We start from the raw sequence: 25,451 nt of genomic DNA, 5'->3' as shown, positions 1-25,451 counted from the left end.
ATAAAGTTTATTTTCTTTCCTTTTTTTTGGGGGGTGGGGGTTGGCTGTCTCAAGTCCCAAAACGAGACTGGATAGTGGAAAGGATAGATCAACACACACATACATGCAAAGACACCAATAATGCCAGTTGAAAGGGTTCAGTTTAGAGGGGGTTGGGTCAGTTTTCGAAGCGTAAGAGAAGAATAGTTTACAATAGCTTCTTTAACAATGCCGGTCTTTACGCTAATATTCAATTTCAACAGCATACAAACACACACAAGAGATCTTTCCCTTCCCTTCTTCCGGTGCGGAGGCATGTTTGGATAATTGAAATAGCTCCTTATACCCACGCTTCACCAAACAGGAGATAATCCTGTCTAAAGTTCATGCACTCATGCTCCCCGTGTGTGTGTGTGTGTGTGTGTCTGTATGTGTGACTGGGCTTGTCGTACACTAACCCCCCCCCCCCCCTTCGCCACACACCGGCAAGGCAGGGGAAAAAGGGTATGTTGTTCCGGTGGTATTACGACATGTTTAGTTTTGTTCGAACGAAAGGAAAACACTCGGTAGTCTCTAAAAAGCTCTTCTGTAGGGTACGTACACATACACACAGGCAGGCAGGCCACCCACTATACATGGGCATTCCCGTTTAATCCACAAAACCCCGCCACGGTGTGTCCCAAATTTTAAAATCCTTTCCACGCCCCCGGGGACTGGCAGCTTCTGTGGCCAACGTGGCGTTGCGAGTGACCTGTTTAGCGAGCGAGCGAGCGAGTTTGTTTATGCTCGTGTTTTGTGGCGTTCTGTGTGAGCCTGTGCCGTTGTTGGTCCGTTGGATCGAAGGAAAAACGGTGCTGTTTAGGCAGCTGGTTAGGCTGTACACGCTAGCTTGAATAGGTTGAATGGACGCAGTTATTTCAGAACACATTTGTACATAGCGATAAGGTCCCACCTTATTTCGTCGCAGAAAATGATGATGATATCTGCTATACACAAACAAAAAGTTCTATAAAAAAAATCCACAATTTATTGGAATAGAGGATAAACAGGATTTGGGAAATTGAACGGGAAGTAGTTTTTGTTTTGTGTGAAATTGTTAAAAATTTAACACATTTAATAAGAAGCTCAAACATAATTGATCAAATCATCCTTCTTCTCACAATTCAACGCATTATTGATAATGATAATGTTTTAATGCGGATAAAAACGCTCTTTTTTCTAGAAACGATTTTTAGGATTAGAGATTCGAACTCACTATCCGGTAGTGTGGCAGTCGGCAGGCTTTGTCATGTGACTATGGGCAAGTCCGGAGCTGTGGCCGTTTAACTTCCAAATGTATCAATCGGTTTATGAAAATATCGATTCGTTCGATTATTCTTAAAACTTGTTTTATTTTTTGTGTATAAAAGTCTATAGAATTTTTCGTTTGGTTTAAAAATGTACTATTTATGGAAAGTCTTTTCAAAGTTTATTATTTCAAAAATGATTATCAACATTGTTCTTTGTTTTTACTTATTTATATCCCACCACCGGGTTCGACTACGACCTGTCAGGGGTCTGCTGCATTTCCACTGCATTACTGCTTAATAATGCACACGCCAGCAGCGCGTGGTTTGTCCTTCCGTGTACGTCAACTTAACGTTATATTGTACTATTCACCATTGTTTTGGGGTTGAACACATTTTTATTTTTTTGGTTTGGTCAAATCACACAGCAGCGTGCACACATTTGGGGAGGGGAATGGATTTTGGATGCATTTTCCCACACCTAAACAAAGCTGCTAAAAACGACATCATTGCTGCAAGAGACAGCGGTGTTTGTTTTGTCCATTCTTTTTATGGAGATCAATTTTCACATAACCTTGATGTGGGGGTCGGTTTGCATTGCAAGGCTAGCGTAGGAAGTAAGTCGCAACACAAAGTAGGAAGGTGACGTGCCCCTGCATCCGCTGCATACTAGTATCGAGAGAGTGTGCGCGCGCGTGCCTTTTAGTGCAACACACACGCACACAGACCGTGACCTGGGTATGTTAATAAACATTACGGGTTATAAAACAAACAAGCAAACAACCTCTGAGGCTAGTAATAAGTACATTATGGCACTCGCCGGTGGATGGAATGAAAAGGGGCTCGACGGTGACTTGTGCTAGCCAGCAGCAGTTTAATCATTCGTGAAAATCCTACCATTCTTGTGATATTGCTCCCACCCGGTACCTAGTGGTGGGATAAAAGTGTGTTTACAATGTAGCATATAAATAATCATTAGTTGGTGTTGCTCTTTCCCCTCCCACTGAGCTGGCATTTTTATTTCGTTTCCGCTGTCGTCGTCGTCGTCCTCGTCGTCGTTGGTTATTGTCGATAGGGCTAATCGGACTTTGATTGTTCGGCTGCATTTTAATGGAGCAAACAAATAATGGAAAGGGAAGAAGCATTGTGGCGGAGGGTGAAGTTGGGTCGTTACAGATTACGCCACTCAAGACATTGAGCCGTAATTGAAATTTAGGTAAACCAATTTTGGGCCATTTTATGCCACTATTATGTCATTGGGGAGGGAAAATGTGTGAAAAAGGTTATTTTTTTACGATTATCTGTTCTTTTCGATACTTACTTTCGAACGTGGGAACTGTCCAGAAAATTATAAAGTAATAAAACAGATATTAAAGGATATTTTTTGGATATTTTGAACAATTGGTAACCCATTTAAATTACAACTGTTGCGTGTGCTAATTGTTTTTGTTTTATTTTTTAAAATTTTAATTGCCCGTTTTGTCCCCCAAAATGTTGTATAAAAGGTACAAATATTTATTCTTTCACTACCTCCCATAATAAAAGAGGATAAACATCCAGTGGTACAGGCGCTGCCTTATGTTCTCACAGGCAAAACAAAAGCAGCATCAACGTGTGTCACATCTAATGCAAATCAGTTGCGAACATGATGCTTGATTTCCTGTGCTGTTCGCAAACAACTGCACTGATTGGTACGAAGAGATGGACAGAGAGAAAGAGAGAAAGAGCGATAGCAAACCCCGTGCACTGGCCCCTACCAGCGCACCCGTTTTGAAGGTCGATTAACGATTGCTATAACTTGCTATAACGCTCGCTCTGCCCCATTTAATGGCAACTGTTTGAAGGGTTGCGAGTTGGCAAAGTGGTTTGCTTTTTTTTGCGGTCTTATCGTGTGTATGATGCAATTGGATGTGTTGCAAGATAAGAGCAATAATGTGCAGGCAAGTAAAAATAAAAATGCAACAATCTTCTTCTTGGTGGAATGGTTGGCTCCACCGTTATCAAACTGGCCGTTTGTTTGTGAGGAAAAAAATAATCACCAAATGGTTGTTGGGGTTTCCCCCTATTATTGTTACGCACTTTGCCGCACTGTGAGCGATGGGACGAGACGTTGTGAAATAGTTGACCTTTTATTTATTTTCCTGTTTTTGCAATTACTCCGACAGCCCACACTGTACGACGCTAGACTGCAGTTTTCTGTTCATGTATTAATTTAATTTGTTTTAATTACAGCACACACCCACCATCCCACATCCGCCGAGCGTACCCCCCTCCGGGGAGCATCCGAGTGAGTGTGTCGCCGGCCCGACAAACCTTCCTTTGGCTCGCGTGAGGTTCAGCCGGTGCTCCAGGGGGAAGGTTGACAAAGTTCAATTGGCCACTGAAACATAGCCGTGTACGACGGACGTCGTGTCCGTCTGGCCGATTGACGTATGTGTGCGTGTGTGTGTGTTTAGCACACGACACACGGCAGGGTCTTATGAATGTTATGGGTGCCTTTTAGTGGAACAGCAGCAGCAGCAACAGCAGCAAAAATAGTGCAACATCAACTGTGCGCCGGTTGCGGTGCGTGTGTGTTAGCGTGGTTTATTCGAGCTTCCGGCAATAGTTGAGCCAGCCATCATACTCCCCTCGCCCCCCTGGGGAACCACGGTGTCGTTGAGCGGGTGCCATTTTTAAATCAAGTGAGTTTTTCTGTATGTTGTTGTTGCTGATGATGAATCAAACGTTGTTTTCTGCTAATTGCTTCACTACTGAATTAGATGTAGAGCACATACTACATAGAGGGAGCTAGAGTGAGAGAGAGCGGGAGAGGGTATTGGCGCGCTGCTGGTGTAGATAGTTTACTAATCAATTGAAAGTAGTTTCTGTAACATCCAAATCTCTTAGTGTTTGTATATTTTTGCTCAGAATTATGCTTTCTTACCTTACCTGTTTACCTTTGCTTACCATTTTCTTGCTTAATGTAGACAAAATCCTCCTCACCACATCCACACACACCCACACACAGTTATTAGTACATTTTATTAGTATGGAAACATTTTACATTTATTTTACAGTACTACACAGTACAACATTAAAGCCTTTCTTTGGTTGATGGTTGATGATGGATACACCATATGAAGATGGGTTTCTTTTAATTTTTTTTTTCGGGTTTGAAACCTTGTCTGATGCATCCCCCTCTACCCCCATCCAACGTGGCGGTTTGCAATCCTACGATTCTTTGCTCTGGTTATATTTTTTTCCATTCCCTGTTCTTTCTTGGCCCTGTCTTACCCTTGGCTGTGGCGCTGTTGATGTGGTTTGTTCATGAAAAATGAAACTTTATCTGCGGACAACTTTCATGCAGTTTGATGGCAGGATACTAAGGTGCTTTTACACAATTGAAATGGTTTATTGGAGAGTGCTTCAATGTTCTCTTGCTAAAAATTAAGTCAAGTATAAATGGTTGATTCTCAACCTTGCGGGCAAAAGCAGTTGAGTAAAACGAATTAAATTGCCTATTTCTGGAAGAACAATACGTATCAACTGTTGCAACAAAAGGTTGTTTCCAAGCCTTTTGAATGCTCTTGCATCAAATTCGTCCATTAAAGACTATAAAAAATAGAAGCAATTATTCGAAGGAAGCTTGCCTCATGAAGTGATCAGTTTAATTGCAATTAAAACCACCGTTCCTTTCGATGAACATCTAGACGAAGCTACAACTGCATTGTGGCCTTAAACTGTTGCTGTAGTGTTCGGAACGTATCGGTAATTCTAATTCTATCTCAAATTCTCTTCCAACACGACCTAGATGCAGTAGAACGGTAACAATTGCTATCTACAAGTCTTAATTAAGTGATTGATCAAAAGCGATCTTGAACTCGGCATAATATACAGGGTTTTCCAAGTCAGTTTCGAATGTAAACATTGTTATTCACCGCATCCCAGATGTTTTTCAACAGCTGTCAAATGGTTTACAGGGGGTTTGAAGTCACTTTCAAAAGTGCACATAATTATTCACCGCATTCCAGATGTTTTTCAACAGCTTTCAAATTGTGTATTTGCTTCAAAATGAAATTTCAGTTTTTACACATGCTTTTCAACACATAACAAAGAACTGTCAAACTCAATCCAGCTTGAGCCGTGTTGAAAATCATGCTGTTGAAATTAAAAATTATTCTGATGGAAATGAAATGTCAGATGGATGTGCAAGAACATTTTGCATGCGGTGAATAACAATGTTTACATTCGAAATTGACTCGGGAAACCCTGTAATAGAGCATTAGATGTTCCAAAGAATATGATGCTTTATTATTCAAATACTAACATCAAGTTCTTCATTTAAAACATACATCTAATATATTTTTTGATCATTTCTTACAATAATCTTAACATCATCGAGGAAACTCATTGAGAAAAATTCTGTACGAGGGTGTGAAGCCGTAGTCTTAAAGCATTTTCTACCAGTAGTTCCCTTTCTTTCCAAAACCTTTCAATCATGTAAAAACACCTCAGCCTTGCATCTTGATTGCTTTCCATTCGTTTGGACTTAGATAGCCTTAAATAATTCAGAATCATTCTACTACTGCCTGGCGGGAGTTGTTGCGGGCGCTACCACCAATATGCATCAAACGCAATGTGATAAGATATGGCCGCCACTTCACAAAGTTGAAGGGTAGTGTGATACACAATTCTATACTTGTTTTGTGGGTGCAAGAGGTTTCCTATACATCAACAGCAAGCGAAACGAAGCGCTACTCACTAAAAGGCCATTAAATTGTGTTTGTTAAAATGTGTGTTTATTTAAGTGTTGTTTTGGTGTTCCAATTGTTTTTTTCCCCTAAGTGTGTGTGTGTGTGTGTGTGCTTTACTTTTCTTGTTGTTCTACACGTACCCACTGGACTCGAGCTTTAAGGCCGCCTCGTACGTCGGTAGACCGGTGTTGTCGATGATTTGGCTCATGTCTAGCCGCACCAAACCGTTCTCGTTCAGCAAACTGCCCGGCGATCCCGATGACGATGGACCCGTGGCGGGTTGGACCGGCGCTGTGGCCGTATCGGTGTTGCCGTTCCTGTCCCCGGCTCCCGGTTGTAAGTAACTATCGAGCTGATTGCAACACTGATTGGACGTGCTTGGACACTGATGGATGATGTCGCCGGTCACGGGAGCAGCGTCACCATGAATCACCGCCAAACAATCGATAATGATGTTATTATTTGCACTGTTTGCTGCTGCACCGAAGCAGCTACTGCTCCGCCTGCTTGCCGTGGTGCTGGCTAATGATTGTTGTGGTGGTGGCGCGGTGGTGGATAAATTCGATGCAGCTGGAGAGCTTTGCGTTTCATTAGCCGCACTGTTGGTGCTGCTGCTGGCGTTGTTGTTCATCGTATCGAACCGTCCGGAGGGGCCGGTCGAAGACGACGCTACCAGCTGCATTGTTGTCCGCCTGTCAATGTCAACCGTGTCCACCGTCTGGCCGGTACCGCCATCATCGGTGACATTGTTTCGATTGACAATGTCGCTGGCTGGAGTCTCATAATCGACTAGGAGTGTCTCGTTACGCGTCCGTTCGATTGGGAGGTTCCGTCGGTGGCTGGGACGGTGGTTCCGTCGTTCCAGCGCTGGCGAGCCGGTCGCTACAAAGTAACCACAATTACGACAGTAAATTGGTGGGCCGGCAATGGAACCTTCGCCAGCACCGCTGGTGGCTACCACCGAGGGACAGTTGCAGCTCGTTCGATGGTGATCGCCCTCCTCGCTCCAGTCGGGTTCGCTGCGGCAGAGCGTCGGTTCATCCGGATCATCGCTGTAAGGGCGGCGCACGATTGACGCTACCGATACGTCACCGTTCCCGGGTGGGCGGGATGTCTTCGGCAGCAGAAGCGGTGTCGCACCGTCCCCACAGACCGATTGTTTATCACACTCGTGTAGCTGGTGGTTGGAGCAGCGGCGAGAGGACGACTGCCCAACATCCTCCTCCTCCTCCTGTGTGTGGTCATCGACAGGGAGCGCATCGTAGGCGCGCTTGCGGCGCGATGCCAGCAGCTCGTCCTGGGCGACCACCGTATCGTACGAGGGCGGCGGACCGTTCGGGTACGGTGTGTACTGGTAATGATGTTGCTGCTGATGATAATGTTGCTGCTGATGGTAGGACGGATACTGTGCATGATGGTGGCCGGTGGTATGATTTATTGCGCTCGCGGTGGCGGCGGTGATCATCGCCGGGAGCGACTGATAGTCGCCGGCCGTGCTGCTGCTGCCGTCCATAAAAAAGCCACCCGACGACGTCCCGTTCGGCGGTGGATCGTAGCACTGTGGTGGCGGGGAAGGGGGAAAGATGAAAAGAGCAAGTAAAAAGGAGCTAGTGAGATTCTTTATCTTTTTGCACGATGACACACTCGGTGAGAGCTACCCGAGCCAAGGGAGAACACTATAACGAGAAAAAGGACAATAAAAGGGTGCCAACTTCAAACAACTTTGTCTTCGCTTGTGCGCCCGCCAGCTGCTGCACTTAATGAAGAGTGTAAGGTGCAGCGTAGCGTAGATGCACCTTTCACCTCAATCTAATCCCTCCCCCCGCCCCGTCCTACATCGGCAAGGTGCACAAAGGAAGGTGCCAAATGACAGGGCGTTAAAAAGAAGGCGAAAGCAACCGTCCAAAGTAAGGGGCGGAAAGTAACCAACGGCTGGCGGTGCGGTGGTTTGGTGTGTTTGCGGACAGTTTCTGTGATGCACATAAATTAATTAAACTACTTTTTTTCTTTTTTTTGTGTGTGTGTACTTGGAAAGACTCTCTGCAACGCTCCTCGCTTAGTGGGAAGGCGTTCTTCAGACGCGAGCTTAATGAAATACACCGGGACACTTGTCGTAAACAGGGCAATTAATTTTCATTACCTTCTCTCTTTGCTCTTGCCCTCTTATGCTCTTTGGAGGGATGATTTTTGTCTTTTTTTTTGGGGGGGGGGGGGGTTGCAAGAAAAAGAGAGTAAGATATCTCGTTTGAGGGCAAGAAACTAACCGCTAGAAGCTATGCGTCGCCTTAACTTCCTTGATTAAGATTATTCGATTACTTGATTGAATATTTAACCTACTGGCTGATTCCTGCATTCACCGTTGACCGTTTTGCCCGTTGACGTGTGCCGTGTTTGTGTGCTTCGATGGCAGTGATTTGTGTACCGTTTCGTTGTTTGGAATTATTTTGTATGCTAGAATTTATCGTCCATTTCGATCGAAATCGTTTCGGAGAAGGGGAGAAGGGCCTTTTCCTGGTTTACAGGGTTTTTCAGGAGTTCTCATAGCGGTGAGGCACTTTATTGACTCCTTCTTACGTGAAATGAATTTAATCTAAAGGGAATTGGACTCTGTAGTACCCTTTTTGGAGAAATCCAATAAGGGTTTTCCAATGGGTCCAATGTGTTTTCCAATATGACCGGTGAGTCTGGCCATAGAGTTCAATTTCCAACCAAGGATGTTCGCTTCCTATAGGATAGAGTCAAGGAAGTGTCCCACAGCTATGAGAACCCCTGGAAAACCCTGTATGGTTGTTATATTTACTTTGGCAGCACGCTAAAACTGGGCTGCCTTCTTTTCAGGTCTGTGGTAGTGCTTTGATGGAAAGGGAAAAGGGGATCACACACTGTTACGGTTTCGTGTGAAAAGGAAATTCCGCTCGCAAAATGAATCAATTCCAAGGAATTCTCCCCCGCGTTAATTGTATACGACGTTAATTTTCTTTGATTTAAATAATGATGTATTTTGTTCTGTTTTATTTCCCTTCTTGTGCCGAGTACCTCCATTTCGTGCTTGTGCTTTGTTTGCTTTGCTTCCCTTTTTTATGCGATTTTAAATAGCTATTTTAGTTTTCGCTTTACCCCTCGCATACTCAATCAAAAGCACACACTTAACTGTTCGGTTACATCACGCCAATCGTTTATAATGAATCGGGTCGGGTGCCTTCGTGTGGTAGAAAACTTTTCCCTTTTCCAGGAACACAGCGCTCTCGCCGTCACAAAAGGCCAAGGGCAAACAACTACTACTTAGTTCCCTTTGCCCGAAGCGTCTAAAGGAGGGTGGAGTTATGAGGCCGGGTAATGTAATCATCTGCAATTTTGTATCGATTTTTACACAATCAAACACACACACACACACCTACACGCGCAGTTTGCACCCTTTTCAAGTCTTTTGATCGAAAGGAAAGCTTTCTTCCATTCTACTTTCTTGAATCTGTTCAAAAAGGGAGCAATCGGTTCCCCTTTCTCCATTGCCATTTTGACATTTACCCGTGAGGGTGGAGGGGGGAAGGGAGGAGCTGAGGGTGTTCGATTTGGGCCTGCAGTGGCGATTATAAATGTTTAATGGATCCTAAAATATCACGCGCGCGCGATGCTGACCCAGTTAACCGCACGGTTTCTGGACGGTGAACGTGGCGGTAGCCGGCATGTCGGAGACCGTCCATCTAGCGATTGATTTTATTCGATTCTGACAGACGTCGACGCTATTGCAACTACCGTGTGGGGAAAGGGCGAAGCGCAAATTGGCACTTTGGACAGTTTTCTCTGTAGCGTATTTTCACTTTTAAATAGAACCTCACGACCTCAGCTCGATCGTTTCGTTAGTGAGTGATTACTACTACCCAGAAACCCTTTTTGCTATTGGTTACGCACCTGTTCCACGCTGTAGATTTCCATATTGGTGTCCGCGTCGAGCCACTGCTGGCGGTAGAGAGAGTTGGAGCGCTTCTTTATGTTCCGATGGCAGCAGTAGCAGACGAAGCACACCACCGTGATGACCACCGATAGCATCGCTCTGGAAAGAGGAATCGGAGAAAACGAAAAAAGAGAAGCAAGATGCTTTAAAATGTGGCGTGATTTGACGGCGTCGCTTAACTGATGACGTCATGTATCCTAGTCACGGCACCAGTTTATTTAGAAACCATTCTAGCGACATTTACTCTGGAATAAAGACCCCTACAAACTGGTAGAATGAAAAGCTCTTAAAATTTACTTCACTTGCTGTCAGAAAGCTGCTTTAGAAATGGTCATAAAAATTGCAAGAAATCAATAAAGTGTCACAACAAAAAAAGAGGGATAAGATGCTCCTTGAGGGCGCAGTGAGGCAGATGGGAAAAACGATCAAGAAGCACAACTTTCCAGTGCTCGTAGTGTGAATAAAATAAAGTTTACAGCCGCGATAAGGATTTGTACCGTGAATCGTATCACCATTTTGCTTTTTGAGCCTTTTATCGGGACCTTTTTGGATGTTTTCTAGCTCCAAACCGAGCCGAACAAAGAGTAACAACAAAAAATAGGCGCTTTAAAAGGCGCATAATCCACAATCGTAGCAAGAATGTAGAAGAAAAAAATGGCCACTGATGACCTCTTTTTTTTCGCAGTGGGACTTGGCGCGTAATAAACCCTCCTCTCCACCCTCTCACTCCCCGAGCAGAGCGGTCGTTTGTGGTATGTTTACGATTCGAAAAGCTCTAATCTTTACGAGTATTGTGTAAACTGTGTAAACATGTCACCGCAAGTGCAAATGATGCGTTTATCGGTTTTCCGTGGGTGGTGTGTGGCTGTGTGAGTGTGCGCATTCTGTCACGAACTGACAAAAATGGTCTAGCATTCTTATTGCTGTGCACCGCTAAGAATGTCGCAAGGTCGGGCACAAAAATGTACACAAGGTGAGTTTTATTATTTGTCACGACAATAACCAACCACCGTACTGCCGGCTGCCAGCGCCATGGAGAACGCGTCCATCATGTGCTGATGATAATGGACCCTGTTGTATGGTAATGGTAGGAAAAAATACAATACATTTCTTTATGATTGTTTTGCAACTATGAATGGATTGCCATTGTGTGTGTGTGCTCGTGTTGCTATTTGTGGCTGAAACAACGGATTTTGTTTAGCATTATTTTGCAGTCCGTCTTGTTCAGTTGGCTTACTTTGAAAAGGGTTCGATGCTTCAAATAATAGAATGATTCTATGAGTTGTCTTTTTTGCTTTAAAAGTATATTTTTGTATAGTTTTTTACGTTTCAAAAACACGTAGAATCTGCTCTAAAAAAGAAGTAAAGGCCTTTCCAGCAGCTTTTGCTCGTTTGATTGTGACGACAGGCAAATAACAATTATTTTTGCTATGAAACATGAATAAACCTCACTACGAAGACGATGGCGCTGGCGTACAGTATAATCTAAACTGCAGCATAAATTCATTACTGTTTGTGACAGGTAATAAGATTTTATTGTTTTCCCCTGCTTTGCTCTCGGACAAGCCAGTGGCTGTGGCGGTCAAACGCGCGAGGTTGAGAAAAGGCAAGGGGAAACTCTTGTTTTTTGTGTTTCATTTCGTTCGTTGCATTATATTGCTGTGAATGAGGATCTGGCAGGATGGAAATGAAACGCTACTTGCATTGGGAAATATAAAACAATGTTTTTAGAAATGAAATGTTTAGGTTCCTGTTACAGTTTTGAATTTGTATCTAGCAACAGAGTAATGTAATTCGTATCGTTTTTGTGTTTAATACAGTTTAACAAATGTCTGTCCCGCGTCCCTCCGACTCAACGATATTCCATCTCAAGTCCTCCAGAAAGGAAAGGAAAGCTTTGCTTTGTAAAAAACCGGTCCAAACAATCTCACTATCGCTTTCCACTCGCTTTTGTACGGTGCAAATAGTGCAGAACTAATCCGAAAGCGGAAGAACCACCCTCCCCTGCTAAGCGATACTTAGCAAAACAATTTTCGGTCAATCACACTCCAGCGCACTGGCGAATGGTGTGCGTCGTTCTTGTTTTTCCTTATTTTAATTTCTTTGCACGGTTGCTTTCTTCGCTTTTTTTTCCTGTTTTTTTCTGAAATAGCAATTGATTTCGGTGTTGGGTCGTTGTTGAAGAGAAGGACATAAAGAAACGGTAGAATGGAACACAAAAAAGCGCACAAACTTGTTGCAGAAACTTGGTTTTGAAGGTTTTTGTTAAGCAAAAAAAAAAAAAACAAAACTGCGGTACAACATAATAATCCCTGCGACGCGGAAAGAGTGGAAAGAATTTCTTTGCTGTTGTTGTGTTAATGTACAAAGCTTCCCGTTGGATTGCTTTGGTAAAATTGATGAACAAATTTGTAACAGTAAAGTAAGCTGGTTGAAGTGATGCAGCGTTCATAATAAAAAAAGAAAGAAAAAGGACACTAAATGATCTTCCCACAAGACAGGCCAATGTCAAATGCAGAAGTATAGCCTTGAGGCTTGTTTTCCATTTTCCCTTTCACTGGTGGTGGTAATTGCTGGTGGGATTTCGGCCTCTTGAAAGAACCACACCTTCCCAATGGAAGGAATTTAGCAAAAGCAAGCTAAAAGGCAAGGAGCGGCTGTACTAAAAATATCCAAAAATAGCCCTCAAAAACAAAACCCCACTACTATACACACTTACACACAAGAAAATGTCGTTTGCGTTGAAATAACTTCATTCGCTTTTTTGCGCCTCACTAGACGCTAAGCCGTTTTGGGAGCAAGTTCTTTTCTTTTGTGAAGCCGTCTGAGATCCTTCTAATCGCGGAGGGTGCAAACACAACAATAAAAACAAACTTCCTCCAACTTGCACCAAAAGTTTTCAAAAACTTTTATTTTACAAGCGTGTCAAAGCTTTCACTTTCACTGCGGCACGCGGGCACGGTCGCTTTGTATGCTTGCGGGCAAAGCGTTTTAAAAATTTGCACGAGACACGATACTTAATTGATTGAGGGAAAATTTACAAAACACTAGGCAAAACGTGTTTGGTTTTTTTGTATCATATCTGCGAGCATTTTATGGTAAGCTGTTTGGTTGTTTACTTGATTTATTTTGTTTATTAAAATTAAAATTATAAAAAAAATTATTAAATCTTTTTATATTTTATTCGTCTCTACTGACTTTATGTTTTTTGTTGGATTCATTTCGTGCAAGAAATTAGCTTTTCTTGTTTATTTTCTAATTCGTTCTTATTTGCTTTTGTTTTAGTGTTCTGTTATATGTCTGTTTTCATTTGTTTTCATTTCTCTGTGTCTATTTATATATGTTTAAAATAGAATTTAGTTTTTGTTTTCTATTACATTATTAACTTTTTGACTTTTACTCTTTGAGCTTTTCTCATTTACTTTTTTTTAATTTGTTTAATATATTGAAATCTAGAAGCAAAGATATACTTCCAAATAATATACATAAATCATCGTTTGAGCTTATCCCGCTAGTACAAACAACGATTAATACGCCTTCCTTCCTACAGAACACCGTTCCTTCTCGCAGCAAAACTTCCAGCCACCGCTCCTCGCACTCTCTCTCTCTCTTTCTCTCCCTCTCTCGTGTGCTCTTTGTAAATGGAAGATAAATCACCTAATTGATAGCAAACGATCGGATAAACGCCCCAGCGCCGCGGAAAGCGGAAAGCAAATCGTTCGTGTGCAAACACACTAGTTCAATTATGTCTAATCGAATCGTTCGTGATTATCGTGTCGTGCAGCCCCCTGTGTCGACCTGTGCCTGGCTGCAAGCAGAAGAAACTGGTTTAATCCTTTCCCCCTTCCCTCTCTACTAGACCAAACACTTCGAGTGGTTTGAAAAAGTGTTTGTGACGTGAAAATAAGTGGCAAAGTCTCCCTCTCTCTCTCTCTCTCTCTTGCTCTCTTGCTCTCTTGCTACGGTACCTGGCTAGAGGGAGCTTTCTGTGGGAGAGTTGGTGCATTCTGTGTTTTCTAATTTTCATTTATTTCTTTCAAACCGACATGTTTGGCTCGTGTGACTTTTTGCTTCGCCTGGCCTCAGCAACTCTCTATAAACGAAGAGTTTTTACCGCGACGTTATCACTTCCGGGTGGGGGCAGGACACTGCACTAAATGAGTACAGTTTTCGATTAGTTTTTTTTGTTCTCCTTCTCCAATGATTGCAATATTTTCGTAATTCCTTTTGGCAATCTGCTTTTTTTAACTCGCTTCTCGTAAGAATCTCAATTCGAATCTTTAGAAGAAAAAAAAAAACTGTTGGAGGACAGAAAAAATCCTTTTCAGGAAATTCATGCTTGAAGGTGGAGCGATCCTCTTTGACCCCCACCCTCGACAACACACTGCATACATCCGGGAGCGCGGGAGCGTTTTATCGGCCGGCGCTATAGCCATAGGAGGCAAAACATAAACTTCAGCCACCACCCGTTTTCCCACTCATCACCTGCTTGCACTTATGGGCGATGAGTTGGGCGCTGGCAAGGCCACCGCCTGGGTGTGCTGTGCAGCACCCGAACGGTGGTGACCGTGGTGAAATGCCAGGCAAACAGCCCGGGGCAATCGAAGCAAACCGTAAACCATCGGCAAGCGGGCCGGGTCCCCGATGGGCTGGGAGAGAACAGGATGCAGGATGTGTTCTATATTTTCCTGTGCCCGCGCAATCTTCCCGCAGGATACGGTCCCGTCCTTGCTTTCTTTCCCCTTTGCTACCTGGTGGTGGGTCTTATCTGTACTTTCTTATTTTTTTTTTTTCACTATTTCCGGGGAGTGAAAATGGGCGGGCGGATGTGAAAAATGTGTCGACCGGTCCTTAGCTAAATTACATGTCAAGAGAGTGTAATTATAAAGTTGCAGAGCGAAATCACTTCCGGTGCCGCTGCCTCGGTGACCTCGGCAAGCCTGGTCGGTCGTTGGGCTATTTTTTTTTTTGCGTGTTGCGTGTGTGTTTGTGAAGGTAAAAACTGGAAATAATACAGCTTTTTTCCAAAAATCATTTCAAATATTACGTGAAGTGTTTGGAAAAGTACTTGGAAAGGGAACATCATCAAAAGAAGGAATATTTTGACATTTTCCCCAAGCGTTTTGTAAAAAAGCTTTTCCCCGCTTGCTTTCCACACGATCCACCGGCAAGCTTCTCATTAGTGGCACCAGTTACATTAAGCTGAAATCAGTTGTCGCTTCTACACGACAGCTCCTTCCCTGTCGGTGGCGATGGCGTGTCACACCGGCGAGTGGCGGGATTGCGGTCGCACAAACCATCTCATCATCTGGTTGCCGCCTTCCCGCAAAGGAATCACTCAAGGATGGATGTTGCATTCGCATTATGCAAATGGCGAGTGAGTGGGTGCGGGTTGCGGGGCGGGTGGTGCGCGCAGGTGGAATGCACAGCATGATGTCACCAGCAGCCAGCGCCAGCCCAACCGACAATATGCTTCCGATTTGTATAATTGTCAAGCGAGGAGATGTCAAAGGCGAGACCACACGACCAGAAGGACACTGGCGGAAGGCAGAATGGGTGGTTTGATGGGTGTTAGATAGCGAGCGATAGAGATGGAGCAACGGTTTCCGGTGTTGAATGTGCGAAGGTGGCTGCAATTTGCTGCGCTCATTCTGTGCCGTTGTTTTGCATGCTGTTACTTTACACAGGAAAAGAAAAAGCCACCAACACAAAGGTGTAACTGTTATCCTAGCCTGCTCGGTGTGCCTGTGATACGTTTGACTATTAAACTGAACAAAACAGGAACACAGCAGAGACGAAAGCAAGAGGTAATGGGCTTCCCCGGGGGAGGGCGAAAATCATTACTAGGCCTCTCTTTGAACTTTGGGCCCGTCTGGGAGCGTCGAGGTTCGTCGCCACGTCTCAGTTGGTGGATTTCGGTGCAAAGCATTACGTCAACACCTCCCATCATTGGGAAACGAGGCGGGTGTGGTGCGGTATGCGTTCGATGCTACTGTGTCCTACAATCGGACGGAGGGCCCTCATTGTGTGCCGTTGTTGGACAGGGGTATCATTAATGGGTTTTTTTTTTTCGCAAAGGGGAAACAAAACAAACACAAAAAGATCTGTCCTTCCACCGCTTTTGAAGGAGTCGATTGCTTCCGTCCTGTTTTGTTTTTGTGCGCTTCTGGCGATACAAACTGCTGTCAGTTTTTTTGGGGCTGGTTTGTGGCGAGGAAAGTGTGAATCGTAGTGGGAACGTTGATAGCTTTTATCAAAGCTTCGTGGTCGCTGCATCTCGTTGCAAAGATGCATTTCATTTACCGGGGGTGCTTGCTGGGACCAACAATGGGATGAGGATGAAGGTGTGTGACAGTTTGGAGGATGGTGGGAACGGGGGAAAACAATTGCGCATCGGATTAATGGCGCTGTAATGAGGGACGTCCTGTACAACTGCAAAGTGATGGTTAGGAGGTCAAAATGGTTTAAAATTTGTCTCAATTTTGAAGGATTGGATAGACGAATGTTGTCTATGTCTGTATTGTATGGAAAACAAGCCACTAGTAACTGTGAAAAACTAACTTAATCAGCTTTTAACTGGCCTTCATCATAGTGCAGACGTCAAACGTATGGTTTTAACTATTTGTCTCTCCTTGCATAGAAAGTCAGTTGGAGAAAATGCTTCAATTTCCCCTTCAAAATGGAATAAAACGTCATGCAAACCCGCCTATTGCGTGTGTGTGATGCACGTACTAGTTTCTGGCTACCTTTCTGTGCTTAATTGCCTATAGTTTTGCCACAGTCTTTAGAAAACTTTGCAAATTGTATGATTTTGCAAGTTTTAACATTTTTTATTTATTTTATTGTTTTATTGAAATTGTTTCTTTTTAATTTAATTTTATTGTTTTATTGAAATTGTTTCTTTTTTCATTTACTCTCTTTATATTTACTTTAACTTTTACTTTATTTTACCTTCGATTTACGCCTTTTTTATTACTGTATCTTAAACTGTTTTCTATGTTCTTTTTTCTATTCATTTTTGTATCTTCATTATTTTTTTCGCTCCTTTTTTCACATTGATTCTTATTCTTTCTCAACTCGTTTTTTTGTTATGCTATTTGGGCCAATTTTTCCCCTTTTTTTCTTTGTTTTTTTCTTCTACAGTTTCGTTTTCTATAATCTCCTCTGCTAATAAGGATACTCCTTTTTTAATTTTATCATACACTAATATGACGTCTTGCTTCACTAAATCATGTCTATTAGGCTATTAAATAGTATCATCACATCGTAGACATCACGCTTTAGATATTTTTAACCTCGTTCCGTGTTATTATTATGACATCCAATACGCAGAGAAAACGTGCCAGTAACCAGCTCAATCGAACGTAATCGAGCAGCGGTAATAACAAACTATGGTTTCCAATCTCATTTTCCTTTCCAGAAACGCGTGTTCGTTCTCGCCGACGCGCACTCGCGCGAAATGTTGCAATGCATTGCACCTCACCCATGCCTCGCGAACAAAAGCAAAGCCCCCTATCCTCCCCCCCACGTGCTATCAAGCAAGACGATATTTCATTTCCGTTCTCATCATAATCACATTTATACACATATCTCTATGTTTACTATGCTGCCCCAGGCAGCAATGAATTGGAAATTTTCCGCGCGTACTTTCTTGCCCCTGCGTGTGTCCCGTTCTGTCGTTTCATCGTTCCTGTCTCCCGTGTTTAATGTCTGATTTGCCGGCGCCGTTCACGTATAACTTTCTTGTTGTTCAGTGTGTGTGTGTGTAAGTGTGGCCTTAAAAGAGTGGTCCGGGAAAAGCGCGAACGCGTTAGAAAATCGTATCATCGTCCCATTAACGCCCAATGGATCGGTTGTTGTGTGGCGATGACGACGACGACGACCACCATTGTGCCGATGACATGTCAATCTTTCCCATTGCTTGTACCCAGGGAGGGGTGTGGGAAAATGTTCCCCATGGTTTCCCCCCCCCCCCACTTTCTGCCCCTCAGTGTGCGGGAGAAAGGGAACGGGGTTTGGTTATTATCGGGACGTGCTACGAATGATCAAATGGCACCTTTTTCCGTTCGACTCCCGTTCGCATACGGGGTGGTCGATTGGAAACGAAACCACCGAGCTGAAGATTTTTCTCACCGTAAAAAGGCTTCATCTTCTACACCCTCTCTCTCTCTCGACCGAGACTTTTGGGGCGCGTCCGTATGGTAAAATCTGCGCCATTTCCATATCAACTATCAGCGAACTAAACGGGCAACGATTGCAGCGAGCAGCGCACCGGCACCAAGTTTATGCTTAAAGTTCACCCATTTTTGGCAACAGCCCGAAGGAGCGAACGGGGATGGGTGGTGACTTGTCAATGGGGGAATGGCCAACGGTTTGCCAAATCCAAATAATCCAGCCCCTGGTTCGATTGAACGGCACTAGGGGGAAAAAAAAGGAAATCCATAGAGAGCTTTTTCCAGTGAAAGTGTTGATGGCATCTTACTCCTTTTGCTGTTCATTTACATTCTGTCTGCAAACTTGCCAAACAACAGTATAGCGTGTGCTGAGCAAATTTGCATACTTCGCGACACGTACGTTCTTAGGTGTGGGTTTTTTTTTTTGTTTGTGTTTGGCGTTGTTAGTTATTAGAAAAAAAGAGCAAGCTCAAACAAGCGAGACAGCTTATCGCGTGTGTGTGTGTGTATGTGCTTTATGTACCGTCTTTGCGTTATGATAATCGTTTGAATATCACGCTTTTATTCATTTCTTAAGCAGCAGCAGCAGCAGCTACATTGCACAAATCGTCACATTTTGTAGCAGTAATTTAGATTCTAATCGGCATGATTTATCACCGCAGCTTAGTCGCTAGTTTCGTTTCGGTTCCAGCGAACAAAAAGGAGCTACTAACTGTGATACACTGATGCTGATTTACATGCTTTACATGTGTAGCGTTATTATTTGCACGCAATCGCCAATCAACGATCGCTCCGCGCGCCTGGCAAGCGAGAAGCGCGTGCAAGAATGTAAGACAAACCATAAATCCACGATCACAGCGCGAGCCTTAAAATGAGGCGGCATTCGGGACCGACGTTAAGGGAGGAGGGAGCTTGCTGCAAGCCTTTAGCCTAGCTGCCAGCAAAGACACTGCCACACTGTGGACGAAATGTAAATGTTCGCTAATTGGTGAAATTAAAAGTGAATAAATTACTTTAATACCTTACTACAACCGGGGTCAAAGGGCGGCCTTTTGCTGCGGGGTTGTTTAAAAGGTTGATTTGCGCGTGAACGCTGTGTTGGGTCGATATTTTATTACCAAATAGAGGTTATACAGTTTGTGTGTGTGTTTGTGTGCAAGATATGGAGTGTGCTGGAGTGTAAACAAGAGAGAAGGGCACTGAAGGGGAAGCAGCGATGGGTGTAGTGGTAAAAGTTGATTTCGTTTGATGGAAATCGAGTTAGCGTCGTGTCACGGTGGCTCGGGGTTTGGAGGTGTGCCTAGGCGTGTGCCATTATTTGGGCGGGGTTGGTCGGGGTGAGTGAGGTGTGTTTTATAGTAATTTACAACGGGCCTTTGGTAAAGTTCCGGACCGTTGTGCAGAGGAATGGCGCTGTCTTTTATATGGGATTGGCATTACAATTATGAGCGTAATAAAAATGATGACTATCGACGTTATCACTTGCTTGTTTGTTGGAAGAGGAGTAGTTTTTTAAGCCTAAGCTTTTTGCTTTTTTCATTTCAATTTTGAATAGTAATTTAAGAAAAAAAAGGCAAATAAATAATTTAGTAAGAGGGTTCGTCACTTGTCATGTTAAAGTCGTTTGAATAAAATGTGGAATTTAAGCCTACTAATGATGCAGAATTATTTTCTAACATTTTTACCCCTTAAAACGGTATCAAATACACACTTTGCACTTTTTAAATAACACATTTGCAAAGCAGCATTAAAATATACTAATCATTTGTAGTAATAATGTCAATCGATGAACAAACAAACTTACCCGCCTAGCATGATGTTCACATTGCCGTGCAGATTCGCCCCGGGGCGCATCGTCTGCAGTCCCTGGTGGTGGCCACCGGTGCGCAGACTGCCCGACCCGCCTGAACCGTGCCCAACGATGATGCCCTGCTCCACGCTCCCGCTCGCCCCACTGTACGAGCTGATGTACGAGATGGTCTGATTGTTGAAGCTGTTGTGCGAACCGACGGCCGATATGACGGCGAGCCGCTTCACGGACATGCCCGACGAATTCAGCGTCTGCACTTTCGGTTCGATTTCGTCGTCCCGGCCCGGCGTCGTTACCGGCTCGCTACCCCTCGACACATTCCGTTCGGGGTAGAGGGAAAAAATGGTGCTGTGGTGCTCGCTCACTCACTCACTTGTGCTTTACCTATTTCACTTGTGCACTCTGTGCGGTCTGCGTTGGGCTCTGTCACGGTAGGTTATCATTGCACTTTTCACCAATGTTTCACTGAACGGTTGGACCTTATGCTTGGCGAGCGTAACACTGTCACTGTCACTGGAGCGAAGTAGAAAGGAAGGAAAATTGAAAAACTATCACCCCAACAGACCAACGGGCCTTTTCTGACCTCTCTTCACTTCACGGTACGGTACTGTAGCGTTCCACTTTCACTTAGCACACCACCTAGCACCGTTGGCAGCGTAACGAGAAAATCCATCTGCTTCGGGGTCTGTCTGTCGTTCGGAGCAGCAAAATGGCATAAAAATGCTAATCACATTCATAGCTCCATTTGCGATGCATAATGCACCCGATTGGGCAGCAAAACGGCTCGGCGGCTCTTCCTGTTGATCTTATCCGTGTCCGGGCGACACCAAAGAGACACAGTACCGTACCGGACGGAGTGCGGGTTACGGTAAATTTATTTGAAGCTAGGTGATAATAGATACGGATCGGAAAACGATTCGTTTAGATGAAAATCTGTCATGCTTTGTATGTTAATGTTTGTTGTAGGGTTTAGCAAGTCATTAACTAGGTGCCAATGGGAGAGTGAATACGTGGGTTAAACACTTATATGCTAGTCACTAAATGCAAAGCAAAACATTGGAGATTATTCTAATTAGAAATCTAAATCTTTATGATGATTTATTAAATTTAGAGCTTTTAAATCACTTCTGCTACTTTGAAATTCTGACCTCAAAGACCTTAAAGTAGAACGTTTTTACTTCTTTCTCATCATATCATCCACATATTCATTATTCAAACTAATGCTTAACGCTGTAGGTTGACCGTTTTCCCCAAAATCCAAAAGATTAACTCATAATGCTCTCTCCTATTCCGTTACTTCATGTTTGACAAAATAAAGCACTAATTACGACATCCTTCTGTCAAAATGAACAAATTACGAGCATAAAGCACCCCGTTCTCTGCCCAATTTTCGATGCGTCACCCGAAAATCCTTGACATAAACACCACTACAAGTGCCAACAACTGGGTGAGAGCTTTTGTTTTGAAGAATGTCGCTACCAAAACCCATTATTTTCTCCCATGATTTTGCCCATTTCGGTCCCGTCCCGTGTGTGTAGAAGGTCCCCAAATAGATGGTCACTTTGGAGGTTCCTTCGCTTTTAATGCAGCAAGAAACACTACAGCAAGAGACTGATGTATGTATGTCCGGCGTGTGGTCCGGCGGTGATGGGGTGGGCACTTACCAACGACGCCTTTACCCACAGCGATGCTATCCATCATATCAAGCGGGTAGGAAAAATAGAGGTCAGACACAGGAAGAAAGCCCCCGCACCGCCGGAAGCCGGAAGCATTACGTTGCGGCGCGAGGCGGCCGATGGTTTCGAGAAATTCGGAACAAACTACAAACCTCGCTATCGATAAGCGGCGCCGATTTGTTTGGTTGGCAAAGAGTACACAGTAGTAGCAGTAGCTATACACCGCGGGTTCGTAAAGCTGCCCATAACTCACCGGTGCTGTAGTGTACTGGTTTTAATGCTTAGCTCTTGTTAGAAAAGCAGGTGTGGCACTGGCACGCGAAAAACAGATTAACGCGGAACGAGGCGGTTCGTTAGTGGATTGCTGGGGGTGCTCGATACCAAGACACCACTTTGCCGCTTGGCTATGCCGCTACAAGCCCTGGCGCTTTTCGGTTGCATTGCACGGTGAAACATTGGTGCAATTAAAATGCAAACTGCTTGATCGGTGGGAAATGAGGTTATTTTAATAATGAAAACATTCCTGAAATGGTTCAATCAAGTAGAGTAGTAACATCCACTTTTCTGCAGCTGGTCTGAGTAGAATGGGGAGGAGTTCTATCTCTGTCGGTTAAAGTTATTATAACTCAATCAAACTACGTGTAATACTATTAAGCTGCTCTGGCAGGAGCTCCAGAGCTCCAATGATATCGCTTTACGCCGAAAATTGTGATGTGAACACTTCCAAGGGGTCTAACTTCATTAGGATCTGGGATTTCGAAGGATTATCCCTACTTACTTTGGATCTATTTTTGGTCTCCAATAATAGCTTATTCGTCTATTGCTCATTTATTGCACATTTGTATTGAAGAAATGGACAAAAACAAAACAAACTAACAATGCAATCATCGACACCTCGATAGTGTCGTATTCGACTCTACAAGGCACACTGTCAGGCTCCTTTCATGTCCCGCAAAACCGTTAGAAGTTTGTTGTTTGCTTCGTTTCACTTTCACTCAATCAATTCATCGCCTCCCCTAACAGCACCGACACGGATCAATCGAACAGTTTGTATTGATTAGAGGAAGAATAGACTCCTTTCTTCATCCTGAAATACACACAAATAGACTAGAGATAGAATAGAGATTTGCTGCCGCGGTGGTTTTGTTTGGCAAAGTGTTTGCCAAGAGCAAACAGCAGAAAACTTCCGCTCGCACGACGCTATATGCCCACACGGTGTCTGATCTTTCTTCGGCCCCGCTGGCAGCGTTACCAGCAGCACCACTATCTACGCATTAAAGGAACACGCTTCCTTTTGTGTCAGCTCTGCTCATCTGTTCCATTGCACTTTGATCGGTGGTCTCCATCGTTCGCCGCTATTTCCATTTTTCCCCACTGCTGTTTACAGCCACTTCCACGCTAAAAGCCACAACACCGAACACGGAGCAAATGTTTGGTCGCCCGCTTTCTTCGAACATCACTAACCACCACCACCACTACCGCCGAATCGATTAAATGGCGCGAAAATGCTTTGATGATAGTGTGTAAGCACAGCCCGGTTAATGGTTAATCGCGTGTAGAAGGTTACGCGCTGTCTTACGAGTCTTCGTTTTGCACCTCACTGATGGAAAGACGGCGCGCACACTGTCCGAAGCCCAATCAGCTAATGACGAGTCGGAAGAGCGGACCGTCTCTTGGACCGACCGAAAAACGGCCAAATGGGGAGAGATGATGGTGGTGGTGGTATAAAAGTGAACATTGCTTCCCCGTTCATTCAACTCAGCCATTCAGTTGAAGGAGAAAGCGATGCGATTAAAGGCGCAAAGTCGCGCGGTACCCTCTTTGCCTTGAGCAGTGTATAGCGCGGGTGAGCGAAAAAAAAAGAAGCTCAAATCAATGACTTCCTCTAATGGAATGGAATTGTCATCCATCGGCATTTGTGTCTGTGTGTGTGTTTGTCAGCACCACCAGTTTACCGGCAATTGACGCAAAGCTCGGTTCGGTTCTTGCATCGGGCCGCCGTGCTCCGTCCAGGGTCCTGGGGAAGGTCAAGTATACCCACGAGAAAAGGCTCACGGTAGTATCATCAACGTTGGCGTGTCGCTTCTTCTACTCCAAAGGGACGGCCAGCTCGCGTGTGTGTGTGTGTGGGTTTTTTCCTCTGTTGGATGACGTAGTGTTACATTGTCCAATTGCAACGAACCATTGCTACTCAATCCCCGTTGGGATGGCAATCGCTAGCACCACAACAAACCTTCCAGGGCTTGTCCCATCGTGCACATCTTGTTTTTCTTATCTTTAACCACCATAACCCCCAATCACGACACACGGGCTTCCTGAATAAAGTATTAAAATTGGGGTCTCACCAACGCTTTTATTAAATTTGTCATTACATACGCGATTGATTGTTATTTTTGTCGCAACGAAAAAGGCCTTTTGCTTTGGTATTAGATTCACAAAATCACTAAAACTTGCAACACAAAACTCTTCTGCACCATCTCAGCAACCATATACACTGTTGCTGCACATCCACGCGTGTAAACAATGTACTTTCCACCCAGCAAACGAACGCACCCGCACGTGGTCGCTGTTGCGTCGGAATGGTCGGCGCACGAACGTGCACCACGGACTGCACACGAAAAACCGAGCACGAAACCCGACTCTGGGAGAATATTTCTCGCTGTTGTACGGCGCAGCACGCCTGCACGCGACGCTTCCTACGAGCCGACTGAAAACACGCTCCTTCCGAGCGCGAGCTCCTGGCGGGAAATGCGACGGTGTGTCTGCGCGTGGCCCGTAGTCGTCCGTGTCTTTTCCCCGTCTTACCTTCCCGCTGTGTCCTTTTTCCCGTGGAGCTGCAAGAGCAGTAGTGGAAGGAAAGGAGAGAAGCTTACACCTTTTCGTGCTTTCGACGTCCGACACTCCACAGCTGTGTTGTGTAAGCTTTCCAGTGCAGCCGTTGTTCGTTGTGCCTCTGGTGTGCGTTCGGCGGTGGGCAAAAACGTTCACAGCTGACGATGTGTTCAGTATGTGCGTGTGTTGGAAAGGTCGTACAAAACTCTAGCCTTTCCCTGTCCTTTTCTGGTCGGGTTTGCTTAGCCGCTGACATTTTGTACCATTATCCTCGGGCGATTTTGGTTCGATGTATCTCACCATCCTTTCTTTTGCCCTCCGTTGTTTTATCCCTCTTGTCCTTCGGAATGTTTTCCTCTATTTGAACCGTGTTTGCTATTTCAAGATTGAGTTTTCTTTTCACTTTTCATTTGCTTATCATTTTTCAAATATTTTTTTTGTAGGAGTGTCGGCTATCTCTTTACTAAACTTACGTTCTATAATCGTTCTTCTCAATCGTTCTATTAATTATTGTTCCTTTGTTTTTGTCACTATTGCATATAATTTTGTGTATCTTTTTGATTTTATCTCCTCTGTTTTGTATGTTAATTGAATCTTTTTATTCATTTTATAGGTTTTTTATACACAACATCAACTTTTTAATTCATTTTTTTTATTTTTCTCTTATTTAGCTCTTGTCTGATGTTTGTGTATTGCTCTTGTTTTTCTTGTTTTTCATTTGTTTTATAAAGTGTCTACTTGTCATGCTATGCTTTAAATCATTGTTCTTTTTATTGTTTTGTATAGTTTATTGTTATATATTTTCATCCGAGCTTATCAGTTTCTTTTTTATATTTGTTCTTGTTCTTGTTTATATTTATTTTCTTTTTTTGTATTTGGTTGTACCATCCGCTGGAAGCTTTGATAAACGTGTTAAATGTATTTTAGTATATAATGAATAACTGATGTTTATTAATAACATTCAAATGCATTTTTCTTTTACAATAATTACCACATTAACATTTCT

General features: G+C 43.9%; 2 protein-coding genes across 22 annotated transcripts in view; one reads left to right on the top strand and one right to left on the bottom strand.

Annotated features, from left to right (window-relative positions):
• The window catches only part of LOC121592042 (probable beta-hexosaminidase fdl), a 39,972-nt gene that overhangs the window by 2,112 nt on the left and 12,409 nt on the right, over positions 1 to 25,451 (top strand). For 14 of the 16 annotated variants that reach the window (XM_041913268.1, XM_041913275.1, XM_041913267.1 and 11 more), the window contains one exon: positions 3,498 to 3,949. The exons of the other annotated variants lie outside the window; for them this stretch is intronic. The gene's annotated coding sequence lies outside the window, so the exon portion shown is untranslated. The remainder of the gene's footprint in view (positions 1 to 3,497; positions 3,950 to 25,451) is intronic. 16 annotated transcript variants of the gene reach the window in all.
• On the bottom strand, positions 5,376 to 24,646 carry LOC121592044. 6 transcript variants are annotated; one of them, XM_041913279.1, is made up of 4 exons: positions 23,990 to 24,646; positions 19,932 to 20,450; positions 9,911 to 10,052; positions 5,376 to 7,559 (listed from the first exon to the last, which is right to left on the bottom strand). In XM_041913279.1, the coding sequence occupies exons 2-4, from the start codon at positions 20,168 to 20,170 to the stop codon at positions 6,132 to 6,134; spliced, it is 1,809 nt and encodes a 602-aa protein (XP_041769213.1). In that variant the 5' UTR covers positions 20,171 to 20,450; positions 23,990 to 24,646; the 3' UTR covers positions 5,376 to 6,131. The 6 variants fall into 6 exon arrangements, with proteins under 6 accessions (XP_041769213.1, XP_041769214.1, XP_041769217.1 ...); XM_041913280.1 differs by having other exon boundaries at positions 24,167 to 24,646; XM_041913283.1 differs by having other exon boundaries at positions 23,959 to 23,997.

The sequence above is a fragment of the Anopheles merus genome, chromosome 2L (assembly GCF_017562075.2).
Source record: "Anopheles merus strain MAF chromosome 2L, AmerM5.1, whole genome shotgun sequence".
In the NCBI taxonomy this organism is placed as follows: Eukaryota; Metazoa; Arthropoda; class Insecta; order Diptera; family Culicidae; genus Anopheles; species Anopheles merus.
The sequence above is the reverse complement of the archived record's forward strand: the minus strand, read 5'-3'. Positions and strand labels throughout refer to the sequence as shown.

Coding starts and splice junctions, on each gene's coding strand:
- LOC121592044 (XM_041913279.1), bottom strand. CDS start 20,170: ATGTCCGTGAAGCGGCTCGCCGTCATATCGGCCGTCGGTTCGCACAAC. Junction 10,053..19,931: donor GTGAACATCATGCTAGGCGG/GTAAGTTTGTTT, acceptor TCCTCTTTCCAG/AGCGATGCTATCGGTGGTCA. Junction 7,560..9,910: donor AAATCTACAGCGTGGAACAG/GTGCGTAACCAA, acceptor CCGCCACCACAG/TGCTACGATCCACCGCCGAA.